Source organism: Sphaerodactylus townsendi, linkage group LG02 (genome assembly GCF_021028975.2).
Source record: "Sphaerodactylus townsendi isolate TG3544 linkage group LG02, MPM_Stown_v2.3, whole genome shotgun sequence".
Classification (NCBI taxonomy): Eukaryota; Metazoa; Chordata; class Lepidosauria; order Squamata; family Sphaerodactylidae; genus Sphaerodactylus; species Sphaerodactylus townsendi.
This window is the reverse complement of record NC_059426.1, coordinates 106,216,146-106,233,501: the sequence shown is the minus strand read 5'-3', so window position 1 is coordinate 106,233,501 and position 17,356 is coordinate 106,216,146. Positions and strand designations below refer to the sequence as shown.

The window sequence follows — 17,356 nt, the reverse complement described above, 5'->3', positions numbered from 1 at the left end:
GAATTAAAAATCTTTAAAGCCACTGGAACATATCCCTATCCCTTAATATACATTTTTTTACCACAGCAGCCAGTGTGATGACTTCCTTTTATAGCAATGTCTCTGTGCCTGGCCCAAGTGGCTTTATGATGAAAATTTAGGCCTAAATATTTAATGGATTTTGATTGCTCAATGTTAACCCCATTTATAAGCCATCTAGTGGTCTTAAATATGTTGGAGAAAACTACACTTTTAGATTTCTCAGGATTTAAGGTTAGGAAGTTAGATGTACAATACTCCATGCATTGTCTAAGAAGCCTTTTAAGGCCCACTATGGACCTAGAAATCAGTATCACGCATAATGACATGATTTGCTTAAGCAACTCCAAACATTTCTGTCCTGCCTCTCACAAAATATCTAAGAGGGGTTACAATACAATCTAATTATATGATTCAGAGAGGAATTTTCCCCATATCTAGAGAGACATTCTTACCAGCAGCTTGGTGAGTAGAAGCATTGATTGAAATCTGTGCTCGACAGTAGGCCTTGCTGTCCAGTAATTCTGATAATTCAAAAAGAAAGAATTTAATATAACAGCCACTTAAAAAGGACCCCAAAATTATTTTAAATGCTTCAATGCTTGTCAAGTTAGTTACCTACTGTGCCACCATATCCATTATCATAGAAATAATTATCTCCTTTCCATGACGACATTACAGATGAATCTTAAATCAAAATGTGAAAAAACAACAAATGTCAATTTTGCTTAGGAAAAAAACAGTTTTAATATGATTAGATAATGCGTATTATTGCTTTGCGAACATTTGAGCTAACTATAGTTTTTGGAATAACAATTCAAATCTATGTTGGTGCCAATTCATTGAAAATAAAACAGTTTAGTAGTGATCCTAACCAAGTCTATTCAGAAATATGTCCCAAGTCATTCAACGGTGCTTACTTGTAGAAAAGTGTCCCTACGATTGAAGCATTAATGTTTCTTTGATTGTAGTAAATCAATAACTGAACTCGATGAGTCCACAGAGATAAACTTTTAAAAAGTCCTGGTTGTTGTGGGCTTCCCGGGCTGTGTGACCATGGTCCAGAAAGTCCACAACAACCAGTTGAGTCTGGCCGTGAAAGCCTTTGACAATACATTTTAAAAGTCCTATTCTGGTTACGTCATGGGCCCCTTCTGCACATGCAGACTAATGCACATTCAATCCACTTTCACAATTGTTTGCAATTGGATTTTGCTATTCCGTTCAGTAAATCCAGCTTCAAAGTGGATTGAAAGTGCATTATTCTGCATGTGTGGTAGGGGCCTTGGATAAATGCCAGCAACCCCTTACCCTCTCTTTCTAGAGTCAAGCCAGTAATGGACAGACTGGGCTGTTTAGCTTTGGATGGCAATTCATCAAGGTGAAAATAATTTTGCACAGATCACATCTGCATCAGCTCAAAACATCTTTTCGGCTACTGTGCCAATGCCTATTTCTCAACTCCATTTTTGGTTCTTTTCATACAGTGCAAATGGCTGTACCTTCATTCCTTGTAGTAATAAGGGAAAAAAACTGTGATAGGAGTGTTAGACACATAGCATTCAATTGAATTCTGCAAAAAGTTATTAACTGTGACTCTTGATCTTTTATTTATAAAATCTTGGGCTCATTCCGCACATGCAGAATAATGCACTTTCAAACTGCTTTCAGTCCTCTTTGAAGCTGTGCGGAATAGCAAAATCCACTTGCAAACAGTTGTGAAAGTGGTTTGAAAATACATTATTTTGCATGTGCGGAAGGGGCCTTGATCTCCCAGCCTTCAGTAGGATTGGAAAAGGTGGAACATATTGTAAAAATAAAAATAAACGGAGATATCTGTCCTTTGGAACCATATGGGTCAGATAGAACCAAGCTCTCTCACTTTTTTGGCAACTGGTAATTTGGTTTCTGTTGCTTTTTCAGAATCCAAGGTTACTTTGGGGATCTATTTCTTCTTCTTAGTAATGGATGTGATTATAGCTAAAAATGACTTACTTGCTAAGTTGCCATGCTTGGCTAGTTTAAGAATTAGGGCATTTTAGCTGATCTTTTACTTACTGCCTATGTGTTTGGGCATCCAAACCAATGTCCTTACAATAGTACACACCCTCTAGTTATTTAGACACCTGATCTACTCATTGCTTTTTCTAAAAACAAGCCTCGCCCAAATGTTGTTTGGAATAGTTTTCATTTTTGCAGTCCCACAGAATAGAATCCACTGCAATAGCAATCTTGCTTAGCACAGCAGAATCTTAACACAGATTCAGGTTAGTATTTTTTTAGGCTACAAGAAAGATATACATAATTTGTCAGATGGAGGGAAATCCATATCTTATTGAAATCAATCAGCCACCTGCTGAAGATTTCAGGACATATTGCTTATAACTCAGAAAATCAGCATGAACATCCTAATACATGAGTATTTCTACCTAGATTATCAAAACCACTATAATCTTCACTTTAAAATGATACTGAACTGAAAGCCAGTGCAGTGTAGTGGTTAAAGTGTCAGGTTCAAGTTGCACTCTCAGCCTGACCAACTTGACAGGATTGTTGTAAGGATAAAACAAAGATGGGGAGGAGGATGTAAGCCACTTTGTGTGAAAGGCTGGATAAAATAAATAAATGAATATCTCTATCAATAATGGTAAAAAAGTGGAATCCCTTTGCACAGTTAAGACCACTCTGGTGATTGAAAGTGCCAGCAAGTCACGAACAACTTAAAGTGAACCCAAAGGGTTTTCAAGGCAAGAGATGCTTGGAAGTGGTTTGCCATTGCCTGCCTTTGAGACTGTTCTGAGAGAACTGTGACTGGCATGCAGTCAGTCAGCATGTGGAGAAGTGGGGAATCGAACCTAGTTCTCCAGATTAGAGTCTTCCACTCTTAACCACTACACTGTGCCAGTCTAAGCCCACTGACATCAGTATGGTCACTGGAATCAGTGGGCTTAGACTGGAGCAATTGCAATGTAAATTAGAGAAAGACAAGGAGGATGTTTTTCATTCTGCTTCAGAAAATAGCTATTTTCCTTGAGGTGATGACAAAAATACCTTTATAGAAACCTCTTTCATTTAAGAAGCAAGTACTTTTCTACTATTTTCTTTTAGATATTATGAATTTCTAAATAAAACAATAAAATAAAACAAATGCCATTTTAAAGACAGATTTTTAACTTGATCAGTTGTATAGCTCAAAACCAAACAATACACAGTTTGAGCACCAGGGAGCCAACAGCTGGCTTTGGGCAGCCAACACAAGTCCTTGGCGAGCAAGGTCAGGACCGCAACCCTGCCACTATGCCACCTCCAGAGGGTTTTCAGGCAGCGAGGGGAGGCAGCAGAAACAAATAAACACAACCCCCAGCTGTCTGAAAGGTCACTTTTGGGCTACATGGAGTTAACACCACTCTTTTGGGGTGGCATAAGTCTGAGAACCTGGCTGCACCATCCCTGGTTTGAAGGTCCAGGTGAAAGCCGACTACAGGCAGCTCCACCCCTGGGAATGCCCCAGCACGCCTCCCCATGTCTGCATTCTAGCATAGCTCCATGGCAGCACCCATTTCTGGGTTTTGTTGCCAGGAAGTTGTGGGGCACATGGATGCAGGCATTCTTGCTGTCTCAATCAGAGGAAGGGGCAAATGCACCAGGGTGGCACCACACTGCATCCAAGCAGCGATTCAGTCTCTCCTAAGCACTGGGCCGTTAGTCTCAGCGTTTTCAAAGCCATAAAGCTCCCTCAGTTGGGCTATATAGTAACAAGATTCACGGTGTAGTTTCTAATTTTTATTTAGATGTTATGGCTTAAAATATATTTATTGTTAGCCCCCTTGAAATGAAACGTGAAATATAAATTTCTAGAATAATTTTAAATTTATACAGAAAATCTAACTTGTTAAAATATAAATGTGGTTCTTTTTCTTCTCCAAGTCCTCTCCATTTTGTTACAAACATTCCCTTTGTTCATTGCTGTGGCTTGCCACATCATAATTGTTCTTATCACCCACCTGCTTGTTCTGTCTTAACAATGACATTGTGTGATGGGTACATTTCACTTCCACATTGACCTGCAAAAGAACATGCAGTGTACAATTCAGTATAGAGAAAGGAAAGATTTTAAGCAAAGACCTGCCTAACCAAACTAACATTGACAAACCATATTCAAATCAATGTGAGATCTAATAAAGATGTAGCAGAATGAAACAGAAAACTAGTTGTATGAAATACAGCTTCTAATTAAAAATGACTTTCCATATTGTTGTTTCTCCTGGCCGCTCAGCATACCCATATCTATCTTGTAAATAAAACTCCTTATCATATTAAAATATTACTCAACAGAGCTCTTTGGGAACACGCTGGTGAATGTAACTTTCAAAAAACCCCACTCTCTTATCAAGAATCCTAAGTCATTGTCATTTTCTCAGAGAAGAAAGTTTTACTTTAACCAGGGTTATGCAAATTTTTTTTGCAAAGTTATGGGTCAATAAACTGAAATATTCCAATGTCCTCTTCATCCATCCTACTTCTAGATATAGAGGAAACTTATTGGGGTGGGGAATTCTGGCAGTGGAACTCCCCAGGGAATTTGGTAAGTGCCCCTCCTTTTGTTAGTAATTTGGCTTCCTTTCCTGCTGAGGCTGGCATGTGCCTATTGCAGAGGTCTGGATTTTACCTAGGATGGCACTGGCTGAAAAAGGATTAATGCCTCTTCCCCCCCAAAAGAGATCTCTATCAGCTATTAGAAGATTTACCAAGTGGTTGGGAGCTTCCTCAAAGAATGAAAAGTAAAGAAAATAGGGAAACTAAGCAAAAATAGGAAAATTCATAATAAATCCAGAGGATTCACAAGATTCATTATACTGGATCTAAATGTATTTTATGGTAATTGGTAAAGTGACCGTTATGATTGTCAGAATGGCAATTTTTGTCAATACAAACTGCACCATATTAAAGAGGTGATATCTCTGCCTGCCACATGAAAGAGATGTTTTCACATACACAGCTGCTATTTCTGTCACCCTGAAGACAAGGCTGTGAGAAGCTGTCACATGTTAACCTGTCCATACTTTGCTAACTTGATGTGCTCTATGATGATTATGAAGAAGAAAAAGAGGAGTAGTAGTTTGGATTTATACCCTGCCTTTCTTTTTTGTAAGGAGCTTCAAAGTGGCTTCCAAGCTCTGTCCCTCCCCCCCCCAACAGGCACCTTGTGAGGTAGGTAGGGCTGAGAGAGTTCTGAGAGAACTGTGACTAGCCTGAAGTGACCCAGCAAGCTTCATGTGGAGGAGCAGGGCAACAAATCCAGTTCACCAGATTGAAGTCTACCACTCATACGGAAGAGTGGGGAATCAAACTGGGTTCTCCAGATTAGAGTCCACTGGTGTTTACTACACCATGCTTTAAAGGGATTTTATTAGATCATGAAGTTTCTTCCCACACACTAATTCTAAATTTCCCAGGTGTAGTGCTTTGGTCGATGCAAGAAATCTGTCATTTATGCTACAGTGCATCCTGTCCCAAGTTCTTTGCATATTAGGATGCATTTACCATTCCACTTCAGATGCTGAAGGTTGCTATAAAGAAGCTGTCCAGCTGTGCCAGCGGCTCGAGTGAAATCTTGCAAATTCATATTGCACAAGTGTTCTCCATTGATATCAAACTCCTGGAAAGGAATACAGGAGGCATCCAACTGATTGGTGTCCAAGAGATGCTGGAGCCATTCCCAGACCTGGTACTTCGTCCAATATTGAGGATGTATTTCATGCCACTGAGTTCCAAAAAAACTGCCTGCTACTGTAAAGAAAAAAAGGTTGAGGGATTTTTTTCTTTATCACCTAACACTAAACAAAACAGGTTATTTTCTTTCAAATGATGTGGTAAGATGATATCTGGATCTCTCGCCAAGATAATAAATCTATATTTTTGGATCATCATTCCTTTCTGACCTTTATGATTCCCATCCTGACAATCACAAACCATCCATATACATGTACAAAATCTAGACAGAACAGATTCTCTTTAAGGAGCATCAAACATTTAGGCACACTGGAAAAACCTATTTCAATTTCAAGACAAGCTTTCTATTGGTGAGCTTGGTGGGGGATAGAAAAAGAGCATGGAGTAAGCCCAGTTTCTGCCTGGTACTGTAACTGAAATTATGTATGTGCTTATCAATGAACTGACCACTGACTCAGAATCAGATGTGTCTCTCCTTTTGTGACGGTTCATTTTTAAAAAATAGAAACCGATATGTAGCAGTTAATGCATCAATCAATTCATTTACTGATACTTTTATCTGCCTCACTGGTTTAAAGTACGGGGTGTCTCTGGGTGACATCTCTGGGAAACAGCCAATCAGTGCTAAGCACTGCTAGCTTATTCAAACCTGCAGAACGAGCTGTGTATACCTTCATTTTAAAAACCGTGTGGGATAAGGTCCAATGGGGGGAAGTGTTTCATTATGGTTTTGTGTTTGTTTTTTGCAGACCCCCAGAATTGCCAGCTGCAGACTGGGAAACCCCTGGAGATTTGGTGGTGGAGCCTGGAGAAGGTGGAGCTGGGGACAGGAAGGCAGCTTGGCATAGATGTGATGTTACAGTTTGCCCTCCAAAAATGATGATTCCTTCAGGGAAACTGAGCTTTGTAGTCTGGAGACTAGTTGTAATTTTGGGAGAATTCCAGGCCTCATCTGGAGGATGGCACCTTCTCCTCATACCACCTCACACCTCATATAAAAGGAAACAACCATTTCTGATAAAACCTCACAGTCTATATAAAATTTATCAGTAAGAACTAATGTCACAATAAATACTTTGTATAGGTATTTTAAGATAAAGAGTTAAATTTTTCTAAAGTAATAATCAAGAGTTCTTTTAGAGAATGCAAAGCTGAAGACACAACTAAAGGACAACAGTTTGGACAATTTTTCAAAAAACGAAACTTTTCATAGAATATCTTTTGAAAATGTATTCACACAGAAAGTAATAGCATGGTTTGAAAATAAAGAAAACAGTAGATTGTAAACAGTAGAAAATACTTATAAATAACTACTGAACTAATGTTTTATCTATATGCATGAACCTAGAGTTAACTTTCAATCAAAGATGAGAGAGCTGAAAGTCAATATATGATGTGTAATCGGTTGTATTTTGTTTTTGCTTTTATATTTTTTGTTTGTGGTTGTGTTTGATTTATGTGTGAGAAAATAAAAAATAGATAGATAGATAGATAGATAGATAGATAGATAGATAGATAGATAGATAGATAGATTTTTTTTCACACATAAATCACACAACCCTAAAATACACACACACACACACACACACAAACCCAGAATGTTGGTTTGTGGAAAAATAACACCATGCTGTAAATTGTAGGAAGAAACTGATAAATAGAGACATTATGTGTTAACCAGATTTTAACTCAATGCTACAAAATTCTTTAAAATTGGGAAAATAATTTTTAATTGAGCATCTTTATAAGTTTATAGCCTTCATTCTGTCACAGTTCTACACTGAAAAATTGAGACTGACTTTAATTGCTTATTCTTTAATAAGGAGAGAGTCTATTATGAGGTTTCAATTACCTAATAGTTCAGTGGATATTTTGTTCAAGTGCCAAATGAAAAGGTTTTACACCTAATTCTACTTCTGGCAATAAGCAACATCCTTATTTTTGAATGTACTGACAATCAACAACGAGAACTGGAACAGAGAATTTCTAGTTACAGAGGTGATCTCCCAGATATCCAGAGTCAAATTAGAATATGCTATGCATTTGGGTGCAATTTATTTATTTATTTATTTATTTGTTACACTTTTATACTGCCCTCCCCCGGAGGGCTTATGTAATCATTACCTAACAGTATAATCTTAAAAATCAAGAGAAAAACATACAACTTCCAGATATAGCCACATATTACTGTTGGTAAATTCTTCCTACCATTACATGTGGGATACCCATCTGTCCAGGACGGTTGTTCATGGAGAAGACTTGTAACAGAATTAAGACTCATTCTGCCAGTTCCTTCTAAAATCATGATCTATAAATAAATCAGAGAACTTACTTAGCTTGCACTTGTTTTTTTTCCAGAAAAGTCAAAAATATCCCATTAACACTGAAGCAAACAATGCAAAATGTTTTCTAAGTAGACACAGCCCAGGTTAAGAAGACGTCACCACAGTCCCTTTTTGGCTGAAATAAAATCCTGTATTGCATGCATTACCATGCTTGATTTTCATAAGCACAAGACGTATTATTGTCACTCGTTCATAAAAAAAATCTGCAGTTGAGAATGAAGTAGAATAAAATGCTTGTTTCATAAATCTCTAGCATTTGAAATCTTTAAAAAGTTTGCTTTTTCATTACTTCTTTGGCTTAATAGTATAAATGAAAATGCTCTTCTGTTTTATTTCCCCTTTGTATTTAAAAAATCCTAGAACTATCTCTTTTTTAACTAATAAGGCACATATAACATTGTTCATCCATTTTAAATTCTCATAGAATCCTTATTGCTCCAGAAAACATAAAAACAAAAATACTACAACACTGGAATAAACAGTCATTAAATGGACAAGAACAACAGAGGGGAATGTTGGAAATGTAAAGCAGTGGATGGTATTTTTTACCATGTGTTGTGGATGCCCAAAAATATAAGCAAATGGGGAAATAAATACATGTAGAAATTCAGAAATTCCGAAAATAAGATATACAAACATTTAAATATAGATGATAATTGATTAGATTGCAAACTTGGCTGGATCAAACTAAAATCATTGGACATGAGCAAGCAGGATTTTGTAGAAATAAGTCAACCTTGGATCACTGTTTAATACTCTCCCATCTGGTAAATAAGTATACTACTACAAAGGCTTCTAAATTATTTGCTGCTTTTATTGACCTAAAAGGAGCCTTTGATACTGTGACAAGAAATCTCCTGTGGGACAAGATGAGGTCATTGAATGTTGACCCCAGACTTCTATTCCTGATCAAACAGTTGTATACCAACACTGTTTGTCAAGTTAGATGCTCCGGGGAAGGTCAGTTAACCAGCAGAATTAGTACTCCTCGTGGGGTTAAACAAGGTTGCATACTGGCTCCTACTTTATTCAATTTATTCCTCAATGATTTACCTCATGCTTTGGTATCTGTGAATGGGCATAGTCCTAAATTACATCTTACCCATGTTCCTTTAATGTTGTATGCAGACGATGCAGTATTATTGTCCTTGTCCAGTATGAATATGTTTTATGATTTCTGCTGGATTATAAGCATTATTTCATGTTTATGTCATTTGCTATTTGCAATAACAGCTATTATAATTAACTGTCCATTGTTTATCAGATTAGTGTGTGTGTGTGTGTGTGTGTATGTGTGTGTATATACACACACACACACATACATACATACACATTTACATGCACATTTACATACACATTTACATATACACATACACATATGTATGTGTGTGTGTGTGTGTATAAAACACGCAATTATATATATATATATAAAACACAATTTCCTTTTTTCTTAATCTTCCGAAAACACTGTAATATTTGTTTTGATTCTTTTTGTCTTTCAGTACTGTTTATATTTATAATTTAAAAAAATTAATTAAAAAGGAATAAACAGCCATTATAGAAGATTCTCTCTGGAATGTATTCACTTAAATATTTTATTATTCTTGAAATATCTAACTATGGAAAACATAAGCCAATTCAGGCTTCCAGAAATTGTTAAAGATTAACAATGAACAAAATCTAAGAATTCAGATGAATAAAGGAACCAGGTAAAAAACACTTTTTTTGTTTCAGGCTGCTAATATTCATACAGATTTCTAAAATTACAAGATTTTATCTCATATTCCAAAAGAGAAGGGATCAACAGTGCAATCTGGATGGGGGTGTGGAATGCACTGTGGGAGTGGTGTGGTTCCACTCCTACACATTTGCCCACCCTACCAACATAAGTGCCACAAAAACAGGGCAGCTGGTAGGCACTGCAGAGCTCCACAGCACCCAACTCATAAGAGACTTCCACCTCCAAAGCTGTGTCACTGTAAAGGAAGCTGCGGCCTTGCTGTGGGTGGACTAGGAGTATTCCCAGGGGTGGAGCAGGCACCGGCCACAAAAACACATGGAATAAGTCCCTTATTTCAACATAGTCTTCCCAACGGCAGTGGCGGGGGGGGAGTTCTGGTGGGCTGCCCAGAGCTCCATTGGAGGTAGCACATCGCCACCTCCCCCTTGCCATTTCCAGCCAATGCAGAGACCCCCCCCCATCTGAACTGAGCTGCCCTTCATATAATGGATGGATCTTTTAAGGTACAAAATTAAGGCCCTTTGCACACGGGCCATTTACAGCAGCCCAGGGATGGCAAAAACGCCATCCCTGGGCAGCTGTTCACACAGGAGGCCACCCAGGAGCAGCGTGAAGTGCAAACCGCACCGTCCTGGCCACCCAGGAGTGGCGTGAAGTGCAATCCGCACCGCTGGAAAGACGGCGCTTTCCCCGTCCCCTCCACTCACCTCGTCCTCCAGTGTGCTCTGGAGGCCGTCAGGGACCCGCCCACGCTGCCCTCCGTCCTCCAGGGGTCGGAGGGCAGCATGGGTGGGTCCCTGACGGCCTCCAGAGTGACGCTGGAGGACGAGGTGAGTGGGGGGGGATGTAGAAGAGGCGGCTCCATGCGAAGCCAACTCTTCTGCACCAGCTTCTGCAGGGCCGCTCCCATGCTAATGGCTCCCACCCCTCCATCGGCATAATTTCTGCTGGTGGAGAGGCGCCCTTTCTGCTGTGTGGAAAGGGCCTTTAAGAAAAGCTTCAAAAATTCCATGCAATAAGAAAATAAACCAAGCTAAGGATCACATGAGAGCCAGCATGGTATAGTGCAGTGGTGGCAAACCTTTGGCACTCCAGATGTTATGGACTCCCCCCCCCCCCCCACCCCCCCCCCCCCCCACCCCCCCCCCCCCCCACCCCCCCCCCCCCCCACCCCCCCCCCCCCCCACCCCCCCCCCCCCCCACCCCCCCCCCCCCCCACCCCCCCCCCCCCCCACCCCCCCCCCCCCCCACCCCCCCCCCCCCCCACCCCCCCCCCCCCCCACCCCCCCCCCCCCCCACCCCCCCCCCCCCCCACCCCCCCCCCCCCCCACCCCCCCCCCCCCCCACCCCCCCCCCCCCCCACCCCCCCCCCCCCCCACCCCCCCCCCCCCCCACCCCCCCCCCCCCCCACCCCCCCCCCCCCCCACCCCCCCCCCCCCCCACCCCCCCCCCCCCCCACCCCCCCCCCCCCCCACCCCCCCCCCCCCCCACCCCCCCCCCCCCCCACCCCCCCCCCCCCCCACCCCCCCCCCCCCCCACCCCCCCCCCCCCCCACCCCCCCCCCCCCCCACCCCCCCCCCCCCCCACCCCCCCCCCCCCCCACCCCCCCCCCCCCCCACCCCCCCCCCCCCCCACCCCCCCCCCCCCCCACCCCCCCCCCCCCCCACCCCCCCCCCCCCCCACCCCCCCCCCCCCCCACCCCCCCCCCCCCCCACCCCCCCCCCCCCCCACCCCCCCCCCCCCCCACCCCCCCCCCCCCCCACCCCCCCCCCCCCCCACCCCCCCCCCCCCCCACCCCCCCCCCCCCCCACCCCCCCCCCCCCCCACCCCCCCCCCCCCCCACCCCCCCCCCCCCCCACCCCCCCCCCCCCCCACCCCCCCCCCCCCCCACCCCCCCCCCCCCCCACCCCCCCCCCCCCCCACCCCCCCCCCCCCCCACCCCCCCCCCCCCCCACCCCCCCCCCCCCCCACCCCCCCCCCCCCCCACCCCCCCCCCCCCCCACCCCCCCCCCCCCCCACCCCCCCCCCCCCCCACCCCCCCCCCCCCCCACCCCCCCCCCCCCCCACCCCCCCCCCCCCCCACCCCCCCCCCCCCCCACCCCCCCCCCCCCCCACCCCCCCCCCCCCCCACCCCCCCCCCCCCCCACCCCCCCCCCCCCCCACCCCCCCCCCCCCCCACCCCCCCCCCCCCCCACCCCCCCCCCCCCCCACCCCCCCCCCCCCCCACCCCCCCCCCCCCCCACCCCCCCCCCCCCCCACCCCCCCCCCCCCCCACCCCCCCCCCCCCCCACCCCCCCCCCCCCCCACCCCCCCCCCCCCCCACCCCCCCCCCCCCCCACCCCCCCCCCCCCCCACCCCCCCCCCCCCCCACCCCCCCCCCCCCCCACCCCCCCCCCCCCCCACCCCCCCCCCCCCCCACCCCCCCCCCCCCCCACCCCCCCCCCCCCCCACCCCCCCCCCCCCCCACCCCCCCCCCCCCCCACCCCCCCCCCCCCCCACCCCCCCCCCCCCCCACCCCCCCCCCCCCCCACCCCCCCCCCCCCCCACCCCCCCCCCCCCCCACCCCCCCCCCCCCCCACCCCCCCCCCCCCCCACCCCCCCCCCCCCCCACCCCCCCCCCCCCCCACCCCCCCCCCCCCCCACCCCCCCCCCCCCCCACCCCCCCCCCCCCCCACCCCCCCCCCCCCCCACCCCCCCCCCCCCCCACCCCCCCCCCCCCCCACCCCCCCCCCCCCCCACCCCCCCCCCCCCCCACCCCCCCCCCCCCCCACCCCCCCCCCCCCCCACCCCCCCCCCCCCCCACCCCCCCCCCCCCCCACCCCCCCCCCCCCCCACCCCCCCCCCCCCCCACCCCCCCCCCCCCCCACCCCCCCCCCCCCCCACCCCCCCCCCCCCCCACCCCCCCCCCCCCCCACCCCCCCCCCCCCCCACCCCCCCCCCCCCCCACCCCCCCCCCCCCCCACCCCCCCCCCCCCCCACCCCCCCCCCCCCCCACCCCCCCCCCCCCCCACCCCCCCCCCCCCCCACCCCCCCCCCCCCCCACCCCCCCCCCCCCCCACCCCCCCCCCCCCCCACCCCCCCCCCCCCCCACCCCCCCCCCCCCCCACCCCCCCCCCCCCCCACCCCCCCCCCCCCCCACCCCCCCCCCCCCCCACCCCCCCCCCCCCCCACCCCCCCCCCCCCCCACCCCCCCCCCCCCCCACCCCCCCCCCCCCCCACCCCCCCCCCCCCCCACCCCCCCCCCCCCCCACCCCCCCCCCCCCCCACCCCCCCCCCCCCCCACCCCCCCCCCCCCCCACCCCCCCCCCCCCCCACCCCCCCCCCCCCCCACCCCCCCCCCCCCCCACCCCCCCCCCCCCCCACCCCCCCCCCCCCCCACCCCCCCCCCCCCCCACCCCCCCCCCCCCCCACCCCCCCCCCCCCCCACCCCCCCCCCCCCCCACCCCCCCCCCCCCCCACCCCCCCCCCCCCCCACCCCCCCCCCCCCCCACCCCCCCCCCCCCCCACCCCCCCCCCCCCCCACCCCCCCCCCCCCCCACCCCCCCCCCCCCCCACCCCCCCCCCCCCCCACCCCCCCCCCCCCCCACCCCCCCCCCCCCCCACCCCCCCCCCCCCCCACCCCCCCCCCCCCCCACCCCCCCCCCCCCCCACCCCCCCCCCCCCCCACCCCCCCCCCCCCCCACCCCCCCCCCCCCCCACCCCCCCCCCCCCCCACCCCCCCCCCCCCCCACCCCCCCCCCCCCCCACCCCCCCCCCCCCCCACCCCCCCCCCCCCCCACCCCCCCCCCCCCCCACCCCCCCCCCCCCCCACCCCCCCCCCCCCCCACCCCCCCCCCCCCCCACCCCCCCCCCCCCCCACCCCCCCCCCCCCCCACCCCCCCCCCCCCCCACCCCCCCCCCCCCCCACCCCCCCCCCCCCCCACCCCCCCCCCCCCCCACCCCCCCCCCCCCCCACCCCCCCCCCCCCCCACCCCCCCCCCCCCCCACCCCCCCCCCCCCCCACCCCCCCCCCCCCCCACCCCCCCCCCCCCCCACCCCCCCCCCCCCCCACCCCCCCCCCCCCCCACCCCCCCCCCCCCCCACCCCCCCCCCCCCCCACCCCCCCCCCCCCCCACCCCCCCCCCCCCCCACCCCCCCCCCCCCCCACCCCCCCCCCCCCCCACCCCCCCCCCCCCCCACCCCCCCCCCCCCCCACCCCCCCCCCCCCCCACCCCCCCCCCCCCCCACCCCCCCCCCCCCCCACCCCCCCCCCCCCCCACCCCCCCCCCCCCCCACCCCCCCCCCCCCCCACCCCCCCCCCCCCCCACCCCCCCCCCCCCCCACCCCCCCCCCCCCCCACCCCCCCCCCCCCCCACCCCCCCCCCCCCCCACCCCCCCCCCCCCCCACCCCCCCCCCCCCCCACCCCCCCCCCCCCCCACCCCCCCCCCCCCCCACCCCCCCCCCCCCCCACCCCCCCCCCCCCCCACCCCCCCCCCCCCCCACCCCCCCCCCCCCCCACCCCCCCCCCCCCCCACCCCCCCCCCCCCCCACCCCCCCCCCCCCCCACCCCCCCCCCCCCCCACCCCCCCCCCCCCCCACCCCCCCCCCCCCCCACCCCCCCCCCCCCCCACCCCCCCCCCCCCCCACCCCCCCCCCCCCCCACCCCCCCCCCCCCCCACCCCCCCCCCCCCCCACCCCCCCCCCCCCCCACCCCCCCCCCCCCCCACCCCCCCCCCCCCCCACCCCCCCCCCCCCCCACCCCCCCCCCCCCCCACCCCCCCCCCCCCCCACCCCCCCCCCCCCCCACCCCCCCCCCCCCCCACCCCCCCCCCCCCCCACCCCCCCCCCCCCCCACCCCCCCCCCCCCCCACCCCCCCCCCCCCCCACCCCCCCCCCCCCCCACCCCCCCCCCCCCCCACCCCCCCCCCCCCCCACCCCCCCCCCCCCCCACCCCCCCCCCCCCCCACCCCCCCCCCCCCCCACCCCCCCCCCCCCCCACCCCCCCCCCCCCCCACCCCCCCCCCCCCCCACCCCCCCCCCCCCCCACCCCCCCCCCCCCCCACCCCCCCCCCCCCCCACCCCCCCCCCCCCCCACCCCCCCCCCCCCCCACCCCCCCCCCCCCCCACCCCCCCCCCCCCCCACCCCCCCCCCCCCCCACCCCCCCCCCCCCCCACCCCCCCCCCCCCCCACCCCCCCCCCCCCCCACCCCCCCCCCCCCCCACCCCCCCCCCCCCCCACCCCCCCCCCCCCCCACCCCCCCCCCCCCCCACCCCCCCCCCCCCCCACCCCCCCCCCCCCCCACCCCCCCCCCCCCCCACCCCCCCCCCCCCCCACCCCCCCCCCCCCCCACCCCCCCCCCCCCCCACCCCCCCCCCCCCCCACCCCCCCCCCCCCCCACCCCCCCCCCCCCCCACCCCCCCCCCCCCCCACCCCCCCCCCCCCCCACCCCCCCCCCCCCCCACCCCCCCCCCCCCCCACCCCCCCCCCCCCCCACCCCCCCCCCCCCCCACCCCCCCCCCCCCCCACCCCCCCCCCCCCCCACCCCCCCCCCCCCCCACCCCCCCCCCCCCCCACCCCCCCCCCCCCCCACCCCCCCCCCCCCCCACCCCCCCCCCCCCCCACCCCCCCCCCCCCCCACCCCCCCCCCCCCCCACCCCCCCCCCCCCCCACCCCCCCCCCCCCCCACCCCCCCCCCCCCCCACCCCCCCCCCCCCCCACCCCCCCCCCCCCCCACCCCCCCCCCCCCCCACCCCCCCCCCCCCCCACCCCCCCCCCCCCCCACCCCCCCCCCCCCCCACCCCCCCCCCCCCCCACCCCCCCCCCCCCCCACCCCCCCCCCCCCCCACCCCCCCCCCCCCCCACCCCCCCCCCCCCCCACCCCCCCCCCCCCCCACCCCCCCCCCCCCCCACCCCCCCCCCCCCCCACCCCCCCCCCCCCCCACCCCCCCCCCCCCCCACCCCCCCCCCCCCCCACCCCCCCCCCCCCCCACCCCCCCCCCCCCCCACCCCCCCCCCCCCCCACCCCCCCCCCCCCCCACCCCCCCCCCCCCCCACCCCCCCCCCCCCCCACCCCCCCCCCCCCCCACCCCCCCCCCCCCCCACCCCCCCCCCCCCCCACCCCCCCCCCCCCCCACCCCCCCCCCCCCCCACCCCCCCCCCCCCCCACCCCCCCCCCCCCCCACCCCCCCCCCCCCCCACCCCCCCCCCCCCCCACCCCCCCCCCCCCCCACCCCCCCCCCCCCCCACCCCCCCCCCCCCCCACCCCCCCCCCCCCCCACCCCCCCCCCCCCCCACCCCCCCCCCCCCCCACCCCCCCCCCCCCCCACCCCCCCCCCCCCCCACCCCCCCCCCCCCCCACCCCCCCCCCCCCCCACCCCCCCCCCCCCCCACCCCCCCCCCCCCCCACCCCCCCCCCCCCCCACCCCCCCCCCCCCCCACCCCCCCCCCCCCCCACCCCCCCCCCCCCCCACCCCCCCCCCCCCCCACCCCCCCCCCCCCCCACCCCCCCCCCCCCCCACCCCCCCCCCCCCCCACCCCCCCCCCCCCCCACCCCCCCCCCCCCCCACCCCCCCCCCCCCCCACCCCCCCCCCCCCCCACCCCCCCCCCCCCCCACCCCCCCCCCCCCCCACCCCCCCCCCCCCCCACCCCCCCCCCCCCCCACCCCCCCCCCCCCCCACCCCCCCCCCCCCCCACCCCCCCCCCCCCCCACCCCCCCCCCCCCCCACCCCCCCCCCCCCCCACCCCCCCCCCCCCCCACCCCCCCCCCCCCCCACCCCCCCCCCCCCCCACCCCCCCCCCCCCCCACCCCCCCCCCCCCCCACCCCCCCCCCCCCCCACCCCCCCCCCCCCCCACCCCCCCCCCCCCCCACCCCCCCCCCCCCCCACCCCCCCCCCCCCCCACCCCCCCCCCCCCCCACCCCCCCCCCCCCCCACCCCCCCCCCCCCCCACCCCCCCCCCCCCCCACCCCCCCCCCCCCCCACCCCCCCCCCCCCCCACCCCCCCCCCCCCCCACCCCCCCCCCCCCCCACCCCCCCCCCCCCCCACCCCCCCCCCCCCCCACCCCCCCCCCCCCCCACCCCCCCCCCCCCCCACCCCCCCCCCCCCCCACCCCCCCCCCCCCCCACCCCCCCCCCCCCCCACCCCCCCCCCCCCCCACCCCCCCCCCCCCCCACCCCCCCCCCCCCCCACCCCCCCCCCCCCCCACCCCCCCCCCCCCCCACCCCCCCCCCCCCCCACCCCCCCCCCCCCCCACCCCCCCCCCCCCCCACCCCCCCCCCCCCCCACCCCCCCCCCCCCCCACCCCCCCCCCCCCCCACCCCCCCCCCCCCCCACCCCCCCCCCCCCCCACCCCCCCCCCCCCCCACCCCCCCCCCCCCCCACCCCCCCCCCCCCCCACCCCCCCCCCCCCCCACCCCCCCCCCCCCCCACCCCCCCCCCCCCCCACCCCCCCCCCCCCCCACCCCCCCCCCCCCCCACCCCCCCCCCCCCCCACCCCCCCCCCCCCCCACCCCCCCCCCCCCCCACCCCCCCCCCCCCCCA

General features: G+C 59.1%; 1 protein-coding gene across 1 annotated transcript in view; it reads right to left on the bottom strand.

Moving 5' to 3' along the window:
* EHF (ETS homologous factor) overlaps positions 1–17,356 on the bottom strand; it is a 79,465-nt gene that overhangs the window by 18,218 nt on the left and 43,891 nt on the right. Inside the window, exons 2-6 of the mRNA XM_048483256.1 lie at positions 7,957–8,056; positions 5,563–5,808; positions 4,023–4,082; positions 637–705; positions 474–542 (exon numbers count right to left, since the gene is read on the bottom strand). Of these exons, the coding sequence (XP_048339213.1) occupies positions 474–542; positions 637–705; positions 4,023–4,082; positions 5,563–5,808; positions 7,957–8,053 (541 nt within the window). The 5' untranslated portion in view covers positions 8,054–8,056. The remainder of the gene's footprint in view (positions 1–473; positions 543–636; positions 706–4,022; positions 4,083–5,562; positions 5,809–7,956; positions 8,057–17,356) is intronic.